This window comes from Antechinus flavipes, chromosome 2, assembly GCF_016432865.1.
Source record: "Antechinus flavipes isolate AdamAnt ecotype Samford, QLD, Australia chromosome 2, AdamAnt_v2, whole genome shotgun sequence".
NCBI classification, from domain to species: domain Eukaryota; kingdom Metazoa; phylum Chordata; class Mammalia; order Dasyuromorphia; family Dasyuridae; genus Antechinus; species Antechinus flavipes.
In genome coordinates, this window is record NC_067399.1 from 449339848 (window position 1) to 449358335 (window position 18488).

General features: G+C 38.3%; 1 protein-coding gene across 1 annotated transcript in view; it reads right to left on the reverse strand.

The window, feature by feature from the left end:
• The window catches only part of TTI1 (TELO2 interacting protein 1), a 30391-nt gene that overhangs the window by 11561 nt on the left and 342 nt on the right, over positions 1-18488 (reverse strand). The window contains 6 exon segments of the mRNA XM_051979349.1: positions 7671-7758; positions 8077-8281; positions 11083-11223; positions 12062-12210; positions 14112-14315; positions 16509-18488. Of these exon segments, the coding sequence (XP_051835309.1) occupies positions 7671-7758; positions 8077-8281; positions 11083-11223; positions 12062-12210; positions 14112-14315; positions 16509-18488 (2767 nt within the window).

The following is an 18488-nucleotide window of genomic DNA, read 5'->3' on the forward strand; positions in this document are numbered from 1 at the left end:
GTTCCAAATACATCTCTGGAAACAGAGCAGAAATGGCTTGTTGAACATTCCAAATGGCCAGTCCCACCTTTTTTCTAGCACAAGAAGAAACACTTTCAGAAATATATATACTATTTAACTCCTAAACAAAATTTTTTTCTCCTTCCCCCCAAGCCCAAATCGGTGGCTTGAGGGAACACAGTTATCAAGATTATCTGGTCCCTGGAGTATCAGGAAGCACTCAGCTGTGTCTTGTGCCGCGTCATGTCCTGAGGCGAGTGATTATCTCTCAATAACCTGTAGGGCCATGTAGCTTAAATGATAACTTGACTTTAAAAAATTTAGAACTCGCTGTTAGGCAGTTTCTAAGCAACCTCTGTTTCCATGGCAAAGAATCCTGGTGTTTATACTGATTTTTCACTTAAAATGCGATTTTATTGAATTTCACTTCACGCAGGCGGCCATTTCAGCACCCGTCAGCTTGGCCTGGCAATTGATGGGCATCAGTAAGTGCCCAATAAACTCCAATGGTCAAAGCAACTGGAACAGCTCATTCCTTTATAATCAACCCTGATGTTCCCCAAAAGACTGAGTTTCTTTCCTGTGCAGTTGAAGTAAACAGATAAGTTTTATTTTGCATGGAAGAGAGGGTGTTTCTTTTATCTGTGGGTGCCTTCCTCATGTCTTGGTGAGGCAAACTCAATGAGAAGCTAACTGCTTCACAAATGAGTAAGAAAAATTCCCATGAGTTTCAAGTCTTCTGTCTAGACAACATCTGCTCAAAGAGGGCTCTAGAAAAATGTCAGCCAACTGTAGCTTGGCAAAGCTAAATCAATAGTAACTGAAATATTTGGCTTCCAACCTTTTGGGGAGAGAGGGTACTCTCCCTTTATCAGTATTTGCTGTAAAGATTCAATGTGTTCTGTATCTCTGTGGAATTATAAAATATTTTCTGAGCTAAACAGCTAAATGTATGCTATTGTGATATCAAAATCATAAAACCGTGAGAGCTGGAAGAGGTCTTTGAGATCATCTAGTCAGAAAATTGCAGTCCAACCCACTCATTTTACAATGGAAACAACTTCCAGAGAGAGGAAAGGTCCAAGGTCATAGAGTAAATTTCATAGACTGCTAGAATTTTTAGCATTGAAAGGGATCTTTCAGGTCTAAGTTCAACAAAGCTGCCCGCCCACTTTCACTTAAGCCAGTGGCCACAGAGTAGGGGTGAAAGCAGCTGATCCGAACCTAAACAATTCCAAGGCTGTCCATAGGGCTTTATTTTATATAAACTAGACACAGAAATTAAAATTATTTTAGCCTCCTCACTCATATTCCAAAAATTTCACCCTCTTCTTTTCTCTGCTCAGCTTTTTTGCTGTTACTCTGCATGCACAGAAGGTACAAATGAGAAAATGTGTTTCCTTCCAAACAAATGGATGCTTGAGGTATCAGTGTGTCCTATGCAGCAAGCAGTGGTGTACTATATACTTGGTTTCTATACTTGGTAATTTACTTTAATGAGCTGCGCTTCATTGGTTAACCAGTATTTAAAGCCTGTCCTCACTCACTATTCTACTGAGTGATCTTCCCTTGCATGAGGATATTTTTTCTTGGTTTCTAAAATTGTTGAAAATGGAGGATGATGAGATGAAGCAAAGATTCATCCTTCAAATATACTACCAATTACTTTCATATCTATGCTTACTTGTTTAAAAAATATATGAGATGAGAAAAATCTATTTCCCTTCTTTTGCTGCTCCAAAGACTACAGCTTCAACTATTGCATACTGGGTACTACACTAAGCTGGGCTCATCAAATTCATTTCAACCTCCAAGGTTTTCAACAGAGACAAACCACAGACCCCGCAAAAGTGATTAAATTGCTACCCTGTGGCATGCCAGAGCTTTTGATGGATAACTGGAAGCTCACTTTGTGCAGTCAGCAGAGCCACTAGGCTCAATCTACTACCACCTGTACCACTACCCTTTCTTCTTTCTTCCCTGCCTCTCTTGCAGGGGCTCCTTCTCCCAATATACACCAACTCAACTGCTCTATTGGCTAATGAAATATTCGATCCTGACAGGCCATCAATCACATGACATAGCAAAGAATGCTAGTGAAAGAACTGGTAGCAACAGATTTGGGAAGCCTGTAGTCATTGCTTCTGGATTTGAATCCTGATTATTCCCTTGCCCCTTCTTTTTTTTTTTTTTTTTTTAAATCATCTTCAGCAGTGCAAACATTCCTTATCTTGGATGCTAAGCCCATGTCCAAATTTGCCACACTGAACAGTTTAGATCTGCATATGTTTTCAGAACAACTAGCCTTGAAAAAAAGCAAAAGAGTAATGTTTAGTGAATGACATATAAAAGGAAAGCTAACCTTTTAGGTTTGGTGTTATCAACTATTAATCAAATGATAAAGGGGCTGAAGTTGGGAAATTTGGAGGAAAGAAAGGAAGTTCCCATTTTTCTACAGGCTATAATCCCAGGTAGAAAATGGGTACAAATTACAAGTACACTAAAATTGACCAACCCTGTCATGCTGATTTCCAGTTTGAAAGCATGAACTGCTTAATTTCAAGCTCAATTAAATGATTAATTTCCTCCATGACTCCTACTGTCTTTGGACATCACAGAACTCTGTGTATGTAAAAAGGGAAAAGTTGTGACTACAGTGTAAATGAATACTCTTCAAGGGAGGCAGCTGTGCTAGATGTGTGGTCTTTAGGTGTGTGAAGGCACCTGCCTAGTGTTTGATGGATTATGATATTACTTTGATGTCCTATTGCTAGAAGGAAGGCGTTTGAGAGAAAAGTCAGAATACTACAGAACCTAGATGTAGACTCTTAACACAATATGAAGAGTGACAAAATAAACAAAAAAGACACGGATGCCTTACAGAGTTGAAACCTACTGTTCAGATTACAACAGATGGAGGGAAACTCACAAGAATTACAGATCAGCAAGAAAATCGCTAAACTGTATGACCAAAAGTTAAAGAAGGCTTTTTAAAAGAGTTTAATAGGGGGCTCATCTAGGATCTGTATATCTCTGCAATCATTCTAAGCTCTTGCTCTGGGGGGGGGGAGGGGGAAAAGGAAGGGAGGTTAGAGGGAGGGAGTTATCTCAATAGCTTTATTTATTTATTTTTTGTTTTATTAAAGATTTTTCTTTTCGAAACATATGCATAGAAAATTTTCAACCTTCACCTTTGCAAAAACCTTGTGTTCCAAATTCCAAATTCCTTCCCTTTCCCCCTTTCCCTAGACAGCAAGTAATTCAATACATGTTAAATATGCAATTCTTTTCTTCTGTACATATTTCTACAAGTATCATGCAGCACCAAAAAAAAAAAAAAAAAAAATCAGATCAAAAAAGAAAAAAAGGAGAAAGAAAACAAAATGCAAGCAAACAATAATAAAAAGGGTGAAAACACTATGTTGTGATCCACACTCAGTCCCCATAGTCAGATGCAGATGGCTTTCTCCATCACAAGACTATTGGAACTGTCCTGAATCACCTCACAGTTCAAAAGAGCCAATGGACACATCTTTTAAAGCACTGGCTCTCAGCCTTAGATTGTGATTTATGCTATAACTGTGAAGGGCTTACAGAAAAGACAAAGGTTTGTACCAGACTGTCTTAGACCAACACCCAGAGAAGCTTTTCTGGTGAGCCACGGACCTTAGCTTTTCTTGCAGCCACAGCTAAACAAGAATGACAAGAATGGTGGTGACATCTTAGATCCAGATCCAGCTGCCTATAACCACTAGACCCACAGAAGGAGCTGCTACCATCATCTTGTTTTCTGTCTCCTTGTCTCTGAGGAACTGTTGGCCAGAAAATAAAAGGGGATGGTATTGGAGTCTTACAAATAAAAGGGCTATTTCTGCATTGTGCTAATCATTGTTACGTTTGAATTTCTTTTGTATAAACTTATTTTATTTCCTTTTTTAAAGCAGAAATGCTTCACTGGTATCTAATTTATGGTCATAATGAGAAAAGACTGGGGGTTATGGGCAACTGTTTTAAAACATGCTAACATCTCAGTTTAAATAGTGTTATTTTAACCCAGTTCACTCCCCTGTTCTCATTTGCATACTGGCCTAAAGGTACAATTTAGAATTAAAGAAAATTTAGGGCTTGCTTTTTTTTCCCCCCAATTCTTCTTACCCTCTACCTCTCTCAAGTGCTCTGCCTATAGGAAAAGCTTGTTTGCCAGAGAGGCAAAGAACTGTGGAGGCACATTGCATGCTGGGAGATGTCTAAAGGCTTGGAAAGCCACATGGGGATTCAAATCAGCTAAGTTTGGCTCTATAATCTGTGGCAGTGGGCTTGGATACTATGACCTGTAATTTCCAAACTAATGCCTACCCTGGGGATCCCACTTTATTTATGGACCTATAACATGATAAGTTCTTCCCCTTCCCCTTCCCCTCCCCCAAGTTATTCTCTTATTTGCTTATAGTTGAAATGATTTAGCTAAACTTTTATGAGCTTCAATTGTCCTTTCTCTCCAGTTAACAGTGACACCTGGTGGCAAAATGAGGCCTTATAATTCATTCCTCCTATTCCTGGAAACCGGTATATTCCCTTCCCCCAGCACACCAAGATTTATATCTAACCCTCACCCAGCACATTCAGTAGATATAAACACTAAACTGGAATGGCAGCCTCATTCTTATCATTTACAGTTTCACTTATATCAACTAAGCCCTGATCAATTTCCATTTCCTGAGTTTACAGCTTGGATGTAAAAGATTGCCATGGAGGTTATGTTTAACACAACAAATTAGAGGAAAAAAAAAAAGAAAGAAAAAGGAAATGAAAAAGCAAACAGTGGCCTGGCCATTCTTTAGAGTTCTAAAAGAAAAACACTAAAACAGGAAAATATTAGAGGATATAACTGCAGCTAGCTAGGCCCTGAAGGCTTCCCTTGACCTCAGGTAATTCCCTACTGCCTAGAGCTGGGGTCAGAAAACTATAATCTACTGAGAACTTTATTTAAAAAATATTCTTAGCTTGATGGCCTTATGCTTTACAAAAACAGGCACTTAGGGATTAGATCTGGCCCTAGGACGGTAGTCCCTTGGTATGGAAAAAAAATATAAATTTTTTAGGTTGATATTTAAGGCTATCCATAATCTGATTCTACTTTTCCAGCCTATTTCATATTACTCTCCTGTACATACTCTATGTTCAAACCAAATGAGATTATCTTCCTCCTTCATATCTTGCTATTACCCAATCCCAGGTACTCACAAAGAACATCCACCATGCCTGGAAAGCATTCTTCACAATTTCTTTCTGTTGAAACCCTTTACTTCTTGAAAAACCCAACTGAAGAGTCATTTTCTTCACAAAATCCTTTGTCACTCACCCAGAGTAAGATGTCCTCACCAGAGGCCTTCAAATAGACTTTTCTTTGTTCACAATTTACTCTCTTTGAACATCTGTTTCTCCTATATCTCCGGCTCCCTCAGGAGTGTCTAAGTAAGCTCCTAAAAGGTAGGGGGGGCATTACCTTTCTATTTCTACCAGAACAATATCTTGAACACAGGGCAAGATTCTATTAATGCTTACCGTTTTTAAATCTGACAGAATTAGGGAGCACATGGTACCTAGAATGTACCAGGATGATATCAAAACGCAAGGGATAGCCAAGTGATTGGTCATCTTTGTTCAATTGCCATTTGTACAACACAGATGGAATAGTAACAAGTACCTTGCTAAAGGCTGTTCCTGACTTCTTCAGGTTCTTTTCCTGATTCAGGTGACTCATTAATTTCCAGATCAACATGGTGGTCCTAGTTTCTGATATATCACAATACTGACTGCATTTTTTTTGAAATCAAAATCATTTCACATCATCAGAAGTCTGAATGAAAAGAAATCAACCTTATGCTCCCAAATACCTCCCAGTCATGTAACTCAATTCTAATTTTTTAAAATAATTTTTTATTGACAGAACCCATGCCAGGGTAATTTTTTACCACATTATCCCTTGCGCTCTCTTCTGTTCTGATTTTTCCCCTCCCTCCCTCCACCCCCTCCCCCAGATGGCAAGTAGTCCTATACATGCTAAATAGGATGTAACTCAATTCTAAATAGAATCCTAGATGATTAAACAAGGACCAAAATAACAATACCTGATGCCATTTTAACAGTTTTCTCTCAGAAAAGAGGGATGGCAAGACTGATCTCTATTTTACAAATGAGGAAACAGATTCAGGGAGATTAAATCCCTTGTGGAAGGTCACACAGCTTTAAGGGTGAACAAAGGACTCAGATTCTGGTTTCTGCTCAGTCCTTGCACTGTCCCACCAGCCCTAAACCAAGTGATTGGAATATATTTTTACACTTGTTTCATTCTTGTTTTCGACATGCCTTGAATACTAAGTCAAGAATACAGGAAATTCAAGTTAAAGTTTAATTGCTTTCCAGTGTCAAAAAAGGAAATTGGAAATGAAATAACAAAATGTAAAAAATCAACTTGTCTGATGGGTCTAAATGTGTGTGCTGTGAAGTGGTAGGGAAGAAGAATCAGGGAGGAGGCAGGAACAAGTTTTAACTCTTATATATAAAAACTTGCCAAAATAACATAGTAGGAGTCATTCATTAAGATCTTGATCTGTGTTTCAAATTAGAGCACAATTAGCTTCAGGATCTCTATCTATGGGAGGTTTCCTTTCATTCTTAAAGAAATCCTTACCAAGTGAAGATGTCTGAAGAAAAACTAGTTTTTTAGAGAGTTCCTATTCCTGGGAAGACAAGATTGATTCTGGGGTTAGGGGATATGAGAGGAAAAGGGATGGAGATAAAAATCTGGGAAAACAAGAGAGAAAAATCATCAAGTAGAATAAGTCAATTAAAAAAGATACTTCTTCAAGCTAGTTTCCTATTACCGCCCCCATCAGAACCTGGTCCTTTCTGAGTACCTGGCCGACTCTTTCCTTTGCTGCTATGTATGTTGCCCAAGAGGAAACAGTAAGAGGAGTTTTTTCACTGCTTTTCACAATATTTCTAGCTGTATTCTTTGTGTCAAGTTGGAGGTAAAATGCAGGGTCAGACATACCCTCTGGAGGCAGAGGCCAGGCAGACCTGGATTTCCCAAGGACCTAGAAGTCTGCCAAATAAAGGCAGTTCTGGAGTGAAAGCTGCCATTGGCTTTGAAAACCAACCAACCAACCAACCTGTAAAAGAGAGACCCAAGTACATTTCAGGTAGGCCAAGAGTCCAGATAATTATTCTGACACGATTTTACCTCATGAAAAAAATGAAGACTAGAATAACAAATCATTTCCTCCTCTAAGCCAAGAATCAGGATGGAAAATTCATCCCAATGAGCACGATTCAAATTCATGGAAATTGGAACCACATTCACCATTCCCCAGCTACAATGCTTTGAATAACTCTCACAGCCTTAATTTCCTCAAATAGAAAATGGAAAGGTGGATCAGATTAGATTTCTAACTCTAAAATCTTTTGACTTTCTTGAAAAGGGTATCTACAGAGAGAAATGTTACAAGGAAAAAAACCAAAACTTAACCCTACAAATATACCTTAACTTGGCAAGAAGGAAGAGAAGGGAGAAATTATTTTAACTCTATTTGTTATTACTGAGGCATCAATAATTTAACACAAATAAAAACATATGTATGCAAAGGCTTATATCCGAGTGGTGTTACCTCCTGGCAGCCTCTTGTAATTTCATGGGCTGTTTAGCACTCAGGTAAATCAAGCAGGCATCTGCCACTTTATTCAGGTCACCCCCACCTGCCGAGAGAAAACAAAGCAGATATTGGCCTTCAGGATTCATTCTGGACAAGTAGTAACCAAGTGCTGTCTGATGCAATAGGAACAGTGAGAAAAGATGCTCTCTATTCTTCCCTCTTTCCCCAGAGTAATTGAAAAATGACGCCAAAGCAAGCAACTGAAGGTTAGTTAAATGAAGGGAGATGGTAAAGAGGAGATGAGAGGAACTACACAGAGCAGGGCAGGATGTAAGTGAGAGCACAAAGATGGGGTTGAGAAGGTGTCCATTTTTTTTTTTTTTTTTTTTAAAGTATACTGGTTGGTTGGGTGGATACATACCCAGGTCTAGTTTCTTGCAAAGCGAACCCAGACCCTGCAACACAGCCAGTTGTAATTTGAAGGCAAGTGTATGGGAGTAGACAGGTCCAGCCCTGGCACTGACGGGAGCCTGAGTGACCAAGGAGCCAGCCAGCTTCGGCAAGATGTCCTTGGAAAACCGATTCCGAAGGAAATCACCACATTTGTTCCCCAAGGTGCATAAAACCTGTAGAAAAAACCACCAAGTCCCATCCAAATCCTAATATTTACTGAAGTATATGTTTAATATTGTTCATAAATGTTTCCCAAGAAGATAACCAAAAGATAGTTAGTAATTAAATTTGATCTATTTCTTTGCCTCATGAAATAGAATTATTGTTTATTCCTGGACCATGTTCTGTACTTCTAACAGCTATGAATTTAGAGGGCTCTGCTCCCAGGATATGGCTGTATCTGTAAATATATATTACATAAAGAATAGTTCAAAGAATTAGTTGTTTAATTCCTTGATTTGCATATTTCTTTTGGTAATAATTTTGGTCTGGATTTGTGATTATATTGCTGTGATGAATTTCCAATAAGGAAAATCCTTCTACCAGTGAATTTTAAATTACAGTCTTAGAGAACTGTTTGAATTACTGAGAAGTAAAGTGACTTGGTTGGGGTCATACTGCCAGTAAATATTAGAGGTGAATCTTGAACTCAGATCTGCTGACTGAAGCCAGCTCTCTATCCCCTATACTGCACTGCCTCTCAGGTATAATAATGATATTGATGATATCAACAATTCACTTTTTAAAGTTATTGGCAATTTTACAGAGGAGGAAACAGAGCAACAGAGAGATTAAAGATCTTGTCTTGGGTCACACAGGTAGCAATTACAAAAGCTGGCACCTGAACCCAAACCCAGACTCTTTTGACATCAGGAACACATCTCTTTCCAATGTACCACACACTGCCCCCACCAAGAATAAAAGGAATCTTGAAGCAATTCAAATTTATTGGTTCTCAATAATATCTCTTGGAGGGAGACGGGGATAGGACAGCTTTTTCTCTACTTCCAGAAATAAGAATTAAAACGCTGAGGTATAGTGAGGTGGGTCATTTGGCCAAAATTAATTAGTTATGTCAAAGTCACAGCAAAAGCTGGACAGAGTCATATTTTCTCATGCTCAACCTATTGTTCATTTCTCTTCAAATATCTTGATAAAGGAATTCCAGACATGGGGAAGAATGGGAAGTGGGAGAAGGAAAGAGGGAGAGAAGAGGGAGAGAAAGGAAAGGAATGCCAGGTTTGAACCTTACTCTCATGTGGACAAGGTGTGACTTTGGGCCAATCATTTCTCTTTGTGTCTTAGTTCCTTCATCCATCAAATGGAGAGGATAATTTTTGCCTTCCTTGCCTCATAGAATTGTTGGGGAAGAACCCCAACATGCTCACCAACATGAGCTTTAATCATGATTATTACTCTTCCCTTCAGAGCACGCAGTTTATTTGCATGTCTTATTTTAACCTCTCTAGCAGAACATACACACATACACTGATTTAGTGAAGGACTGAATACAAAAGATACAATAAGTTTTCTTTAAGCTCTCTTGATTAATAATGAACACAGAGAATGGCTACCTGGGATAGCAGTCTCATTAACATATGAGAGAAGGGAGATGAAACAGTATCAGATATGCAACACAAAGTCACACGTGTCTCTGTTTTCCTGAAAGGCAGTATAGTATAATGGTTAGAGCACAAGTCCTGCAACCAGGAAGCATTTTATCATGGGATTTTACCAGGTTGTGACCCTGGATAAGTCATGTAACCTCACAGTGTTACAAACAATTCTTTAAGGCTAATGAAGAGAAAGTGCCAACTTGCTCTGATGAAGTTTTTTCCTCCAAGACTTCATTAAACCAATGAAATCACAGATTCAGTCCTCTATTCCTTAGCCTATTCCCTTTTTTTTCTATTGTGCTCTCCTTTTCCAAGAATGCTCTTAAAAATATGGGTAGTTTCATAAAGAAAAAATCATCTCTGAACAACAACCATCACTCACAATATTTCATTTTGAAGTCCTGGCTTTCAGAATAATAGTTATTTTTAAAAATTATATTTGCATTTTGGCTTAGTTAAGTAGATGCTGTAGACAATGTTCAAATATTTCTGCTAAGCAGCTGGGGCAAAGGGGCCTGGAGTCAGGAGACTGGGGGAATTCCAACAAAATCTTAGATACTTTCCAGTTGTGTGAACTGGACAAATCATAGAACTTCTGTTTGCCTCAGTTTCCTCAGCTATAATATGATAACAAGACCTGCCTCTCAGAATTGTTCAGAGGATCAAGGAAAATAATATTTGTAAAGTGCTTAGAACAGTGCCTAGAGTACAACAGTAGGTGCTTAATAAATATTTATTGCCTTCCTTCTTTTTGCTTCAACAAAGAGCAAAGAAATCCAGGAAGTTTCCCAAAGAAATAATACCACTACCCACCTTATACTGCTATTCACATTTAACTTCTGAAAGCTCTTTCATATGTATCTCATTTGTTCCAACAATCACTCCATGAAAAAGTGAGGTCAGGAATAATTATTCTCACTTGACAACTGAATAAAACAGAAGCCTAAGTAGCTTAAGTGACTCACTTCAGGTCACATGGGAAGTGAATGGCAGACAAAGTTTTTTTCCCTTCCGGGATGATGCTCTTTCCACTGGATACTGTGTCAAACACAAGGCCCCTCACACTGCATGTGGCTCACCATATTCTTTTTTTTTTTTTTTTTTTTTTGGTCCACTATATTCATCGGTGTGGTCCGAATCAGATGAAATGTGATTGAGAAATATTTAACAAAATAAAAAATACAAGAGAACACAGATCAAATTAATTTGTGCAGCCACAGGATCTTTAGGTATGGTTCGGTGGTCCTTGTTTTGGTTTGAGTTTGATCCAAGTAGAGATCATGCTGCTCAGATATCTGAGGCTTAGCTAACTCTCCCACCCTCAGCAACGCCTCAAAGCTAGGAGTCCAACGCCATACCTTAAAGGCTCTGAGAACGGCCAGAGGATCATCATTAGTAAGTCGATGCACAAGTGGCAGCCAGGCTCGATGCACCATGGGAAGTAGCTGGTTCTCGTGGGACTGAAGAACAATCACACACAGTTCCAACACATCCAGAACCTGAGCAAACAAGATGAGAATGAGTTACAACAAAGGGTTTGAAGATGAAGAGTGGTAAACAACAAAATTCAATCTTAATGATTCTGAGAGGGCTGGAGTGAGGGTGGTTTCTTCTCTTTTTTTCAGTGCATGAGAGGGCACATTGTACTACTTTTCAGTTTACATTTGAGATAAATTTAGTTTCTGGTCGATGGCTGCCAAAGACAAGTTTTCATTTATGTCTAGTCATTTTATCTGAAGAAGCAGGGAATTGTTGTAAACTGGCAAAGGGAGACGGAGATACACATCAGAATAATGGGTACAACAGCAGGGGGAAAATGGCATAGCTATTGTAAGCATGCTCATTTAAAATCCTTTCTGTGAAGAATATTGTCTGTGGGAGCTGGGCTTGGGGGATGGGAGTAAGAACAAAGTAACTATTGGAGTCTCTCATAAGAAAGAAAAGGAAAACAGATAAGTAAGAACTGTTGGCAGGCATGAAAGAATGACCACTTTTAAAAACTTGAGAATACTAGCAGAACCAAAGCTTGCATCTTGCATTATAAATACATTTAAGAAAAATAAATGTCACTTTCTCCTATGAATTCTTTGAACTTCATACAACTTTGTTGCTTCTCTATTCTGGGGGGAATCAGTTCTTTTCTGGTAATTGAGCTGGCATGAATGGACATAATACCATCAACTCATAGATAAATTCCTCCAGGGCCTTCTCTTGGCCACCACACATGGACCTGAAGATAAGGGAGGCTGCTCTCTTATCAGAGCAGTCATTCTCAACAAGGCCAACCCTCTTTACATCCTGCAATCTATAAATATAGAGTAGACAAGGCACACTGACCTTCAGGCGTGTCTTCAGATCTTTATCAGACAGCAAGTGAATGCACCTCTCCATCACATTCTTGGCTATCTGGGTCTGCACTGGCAGTGTGGCTTCCACATCTGGACAGACATCATTCATCTCTGCCTCAGGAGGGAATGGTTGCTCCTCTGGAAAACAGGGTACAACTGGTAGCTGTGGAGAGTTGTGTATAAACAACCAGGGGAGGGGTTCTCTGAAATCAAATTCAAGACCACTTTCCAAAGTACTAGTCTTTTCTCCACTCCTAGTCCATTAAATAGTGAAGTTAAAAATTGATTAAAATCTTTTAACATTTCTGTACATGTTTCCTCTGTTGTTAAAACAGGTAAACCTAATGGTTCCTACATAGGTCCCTTATGATTGCTATGAAAAGTTGGAGACTAGAAACTGAATAGGGACGATTATGGTAATATCTGACATTTATATTAATGCTTTTAAAATGTGCAAAGTGCTTTATATATATTATTTCATTTGAGATGCAAAATTTTGTATTCTATTTTATAGATGAAGAAACTAAAATTTTGAGTAATTTAGCAATTTTTCCATAGTAATAGCACACAGAATAAATGTCAGAGACAGAATGTGAACTGATATCCTAACTCCAAGTTTGGTACCCCACAGCTGCACAGTTTACTTTCTATTAAACCTTTTAAAATGGGCAAAGTTTTTTGCACATATGGTTTTATTTGATCTTCTAGGATAAGATGCAGAGCAGAAGAGACTAGAAATTATCTAGTCTAATCTTCTTAGTTTTCAGACCAGGAAACTGGTTTTCTCAGAGATTCAGCAATTTGCTCAAGGTAATCTCAGTACAGTATTTCAGAGTTAAGATTTGAACCCAGGTCTTTTAACTTCAAAATAAATTTCAAAACATTAATGTGAGACAGATAATATAGATATCATTTCTATTTGACAGATGAGAAAACAAAATCTCAGAATTGAAGTGACTTATCCAAAGTCCCAGAAATAGTGAAAGGCAGTCTGTACAATAAGCTGGGTCTGATTCTTTATCTGGTTATTCTGCCTACTACATTAAAGATGGCAAATGTGTCCATTCACAATTTAGATTTCTCACAAAAATGTACTTTAAATACTACATAGGTGTGTGGTATAAACAACCTCCTACCCCTCTGGTTTGATGCACATAATCAACATTTTATACAATGACTGCCAAAGTATGTGACAAATGAACTGTGAGGATTGCAAGTTTTTTTCCAAGAAGATTCTCTGTTTAAATTCACCGATCAAAACAGCTTGATGGAGAGCTCTTGGTTTTTCTTCCTGGAAGGCTTTATTTATATAACCTATTCCTATCCAACATCTTTTCATTTCAATTGATTCACATCAATTGATTTATAACAATGGATTGCCTAAAAAGGTAGTTATTTCAGTAAGGTAGGACAAATCATGACTATGAGATGTCAAGCTATTTTTCCCAGTGAAAATGTTGCCGCTGGGGGTAGGAGGTATTCAGGAAAAGGGTAAGGAGGATGGAGCCCAAGTTAACAAAGCTGAGAAGAAATAACCTAATAGATTTCCAATAAGGAAGCTTTGCTTTTGGAGGAAATCATGACTGAATCCTGAAAAATCACTATTTGGGTCCCAAATACTATGTTACGCTTTACTGCTATTCAAAGAGAATTTGTTGTAGTCAGCTTTAATGAGTTAATATTCCCTGCTATCCCAGAATTACTGGATTTGATTCATCCAAGAGTTACAGTTCAGAGATTATCAGAACATATTTTGCTCAGTTTCCACAGAACAAACTAATTTGAGACTCACTTCAATTTTAAATGATGTTGAGATGACCCAGCTAATTTTTTTTGACATTTCAAACTTGAAGTTCTTCTAAGTTATTAATCCTTCAAATCTGTCTGAAGATCTGAACTTGGGTCAGAGGGAAGAGGGGAATATGCAGGGCAGGAGTGGACAACAGTAAAAACAGGCTAGTGTTAAACTACCCTGAATTCCTTTTCCCTTTATTTTTTGGAACACAAAACAGAATCTTTTTTTTTTTTTTTTTAATTACCTTCTTTGTCAGAATCAGAGACATTTCCATCTGCAACATCCTTATTTCTGAGGTAGTCCAACAAAAACTGTTCTATTTCTTCAGGAGAGGTAGTAAATGCAAATCCCTTTCCAAGAGTTGTTGAGCCTTGTAAATCATATTTTTCCTTCCTGAAATCCTGCTCCTGGAGCCGTTTGTCACCTTTGGCTTCTGGGAACCACCGGGCTGGAAAGGAAGTATCTTTATGATATTTAGCAATAATATCTACCAAAGAGGGTGGCATATAAGAGACATACATAGGCCCTGAACACAGAATAGTTGCTTCATTACTAAAGAGGTAGTGAGCAGGGTAGATTCTAAAGACATAGATATTCAAGGATTTATTCTTATCAAATGCTTTCCCCTTTCAGATAGCTTACATTTCAGTAGAATGTTTTGGCTTTCTATCTCCAGTGACTAGCATATTGTTCGGCACATAGTAAGTGCTTAATAAATGCTTGAAGTGAATTGGTTATATGCTTTCCTATCTGAGACTTTCCCCTTTTAAAAATTCTCTTGCCAGATAGACTTACCAGTGTACACAAGCAAAATCTATTTTCATTCAGAAATCGGTCTCTTATGAGTTTGGTTATAATTAACTAGTTCTTCATTATAATCTCCTTTCTGCATGAATGTGTATTTAGGATCAGGAATGGTTTAAAATTATTGTTGTGCCTGGTCTAAGCAAGGCTCAATATATGGTCCCTATCCCCTTATTATAAAGGGGGATAAGTAGGCCTTAAGGACTAGGACCATAGAATTTGAGAGATGGAATAGACCTCAAAGGCCATCTACTTCAGTGCCCTTACTTTCTTAATTCAAAACAGCTGTGGTCTGAGCAGCTTTAGAACTTTTGCTTGAAATCTTGCTGCTTCTCCTCCACAATCCAACATATTTGCCTTTTCTAGGTTGTTTCAGAATCAATCTTAACTCATACTCATACTATTTCTTATTCTGGCTTTAAATCATCAGGGCTTTTATTAGGAGAAAGAAAAAGATGTAGTTTTCCTACTTCAGAGGCATAATCAAAGACTCATGGTTTAAAACCAGGGGTCTAATTCCAGCTCTTACATCAACAAACTTTGGGACTTGGGAAAAGTTACTTACTATCAATGAACCTCAGCAAAATTGGAATATATTATCTCTAAGATTCTGTCAGAGACAAGAAAAATATAGACTTACTGTCACCAACCTGTTCTTTAACTATGTTCAAGTCACTTCAGGGTAGCCAGATAATGAAGTGGATAGAGATCTGGGCGTAGAGTTGGAAAGACTCATCTTCCTGAGTTCAAATCTGGTCTCAGACCCTTACCAGCTATGTGACCATAAGCAAATCACTGAACCCTGTTTGCCTGGGTTTCCTCACCCATGAAATGAGCAGGAGAAGGAAATAGCAAATCACTCCAGGATCTTTGTCAAGAAAACCCCAAATGGGGTCCCAGAGTGAGACATGACTGATCAACAATGATAAAGCCACTTCCTATCTGTGAGTCTGGTTTCCTTCTTTGCAAATTGAACTAAAAGACCTCTAGGGTCCTTTTCATCTCTAGTAGAATATGAACTTGCAATGTCCTGATCTTATTTGTCTTTTAGAAGTAAGAAAAAACAAAGGATCTGGAATGAGTCGTTCACATTGTTTAAGGACCTGGCAACTAAGGGTGAATTATGGTCCCACATGATGCTCATTAATCTTATATCTGATGTACCTCTCTGGGGTGATGTAGAGGGAGGTATCACTCCATTAGTCAAGACTTTGGTTCAAACTCTAGCTTTGCTGATGAATAAACTGTGGGTCTTTTCTCAAATCAGTGAACTTCTCTGGGTCTCAGTTTTTTTAAACTGTAAAATGAGGAATTTTGACTGGATGTTCCCAAAGATTTCCTTCAACTCCAAATCTAGGACCTATGATGAAGCTTGCCTTGTTACCACTGCCCAACACGTATTACCCAGAATATGACTCACAAGTTCCTTCTGGTTCTAACATTCTCAGGTCTGTTTCTAATGGTTAAAATGAGATTTCTGAATTATCCATGATACATTATTCAATTATCCATGCTACTTCTATTACACTATTAGCACTGACATAGTCAATTTTCCATTATCATTAAATAAAACAACTAGTATTTATATATCACTTTTAAGGTTTACAAAGAACATTTTACACATGTTAATTCATTTGATCATTAGAAATTCAAAATAACAACATAAATATAAGTTAGCATGGTCTACTATTTTACAGATTTTGATATAGCTCTATTCAAATTATGTTCTTTAAATCAAAACTACAAACACTAAAATTCTGGTAAAATGTAGTTAAGCTATTACATAAATATAGGACTCCTTCCCTGAATTATGTACCAGAAAAGATTTCTACTCTACCTAAGGCTGCCAATACTGTGTGCAGAACAGTGAGGAATGAAGCAGCTCTCTCATCATGAAATTGATCCAGGCTGAATAGTACATCTTGAATCACATCATCTACCAAAGGAAGCAATGTAGCATCTGAGTTCTGGAACATAATTTCCAAGACTATTGGGGTATGAGGGAACAGTGCCATCTGATGAAGATTTAAGGAAATCTCATTCACTAAATAGTCAGCATTATGATTGATCAGGTCCCGGGGACAGTCATAGGCACAGGCATGACAAATATCAATCATGGTGCTGGTAGCCACTTGACTAATAAGCAAAGTTTTGTCTCCAGCTTTTTCAAGTACTGGATAAAGAGCTGACATTAAAAGCACACGAAATTCTATTCCTAGTGCATGCGCAAAGCAGCCAATTCCTTCTAACTGGATGCATATTTGCCAGATGTTGCTATTCATAGAACAGACAGTAAGATTAAGCTCTGAAGATGATGGAAGTGGTGCAAGATGGCAGGTGTGAACACCAGATGTGATGGCCTGAAGGTCTGAATGCTTCATTGTTAACTCTTCTCTATTTCCTTCAGTTTCGTTAGAGGTGGCCAAATACCAGTTTTTCTGGCTTATGTATTCCTCAAGGATGGATGTTATGATCTCCTTTAGTTCTTCTGTGCTTGCTCTGCTATGAGTTTCATGAAGAACCTCCATCTCTATCCCAGAAGCCCCTGCAATTAGCTCATTAAGGATCATGGCAGCTTGCTTTCTGTAAATGACAGACTCATTGTATAGTTCCATGAAGTGATCTACAAGCAGATAGAGATCTCCATAATAGCCAAGCATCTGACATATCTGCCTCAATAGCAGGAAAATGCGCTCGTCTGTGAAGAACCGAAAGTATTTCCTCTGGCTTTTGCTCTTATGGAAGGGTGGCTCTGACAATGAACTCGAGGATTCAGCCAATCCATCAGGGCCCTGGCGTCGCTCTTCAACAATTTTCACATCAGTCACATCTAATTCTAGCACTTGGATGAGTGCTTTGGATAGGCGATGTAGGTGGGCCACAGAGTGGAGAATAAAATTAACTTTGGGGCCCAAGAGTTTCAGGTAACCAAGTAATAAGATGAGAGTAGAATATTTGCCTTGATCATCCTGTGAGCTCATCAGGCGGGGAAGGGCTGTAGCAAGAGAGTGAAGATTTTCTGACAGGATGTCAGTGAGTACCCTACTCTCAACAACTACTCTTTGATCTGCAAAATTCTTCAGAACATTATTGCATCTATTTTGAACATCAAGATTCTCATCATTTACCAAACCTACCAAAACTTTCAAAAGGTGGCCAACAGACTTCAATAAGGATTGTCTACACTTCAAAAGAAGATCCTGGACAAGTTCTATCAGTTCCATCCTTGCTTTCCAGTGTGGATGAACTGAAATAAATTCAACTATCTTTTCAATAAGGGCAGCTAACTTATCTCCAGTATTTTTAATCCAATTTGCATCTCTATGGACCATAAGTTCTGCTACCCTGTGTTCAACTGAAAATTTCTCTTTGTCTTTTGGAATTCTTGCTAACTGTTCATCAGCCATAATGAAACCAACTGTCTTATAAAAGATCTTTAAAGCAGAAATGATGATGACATGACCTTGTTTAAAGTCTCCGGTGATAATCCTGGTCAATGTAGTTGAGATCCCAGGCAAAAAAGAAGCAAACAAATCCCCAAGTTTTTTTGTCTCAATGTCATCTAACAATTTGGGATGGTCTTGGCAGTCACACTGTAATAGAAGCACTTGTAAACACTTTAAGGCAGAAGTTTTAATTTGCTTGGATTTTTCCTGTTCCACTAGAGTTAACAATAAAGATATGGCAAATCCTAAATGGGGAAGAGTGCAAGGTTGGTACAAACTGAAGATTATGTCCCCATAGGCTGAATGCATTAATGTATGGAGTCCTTGGACCACAGCCAATTTTAATTCTTCTGAAACAGGTGCAGGTTTTG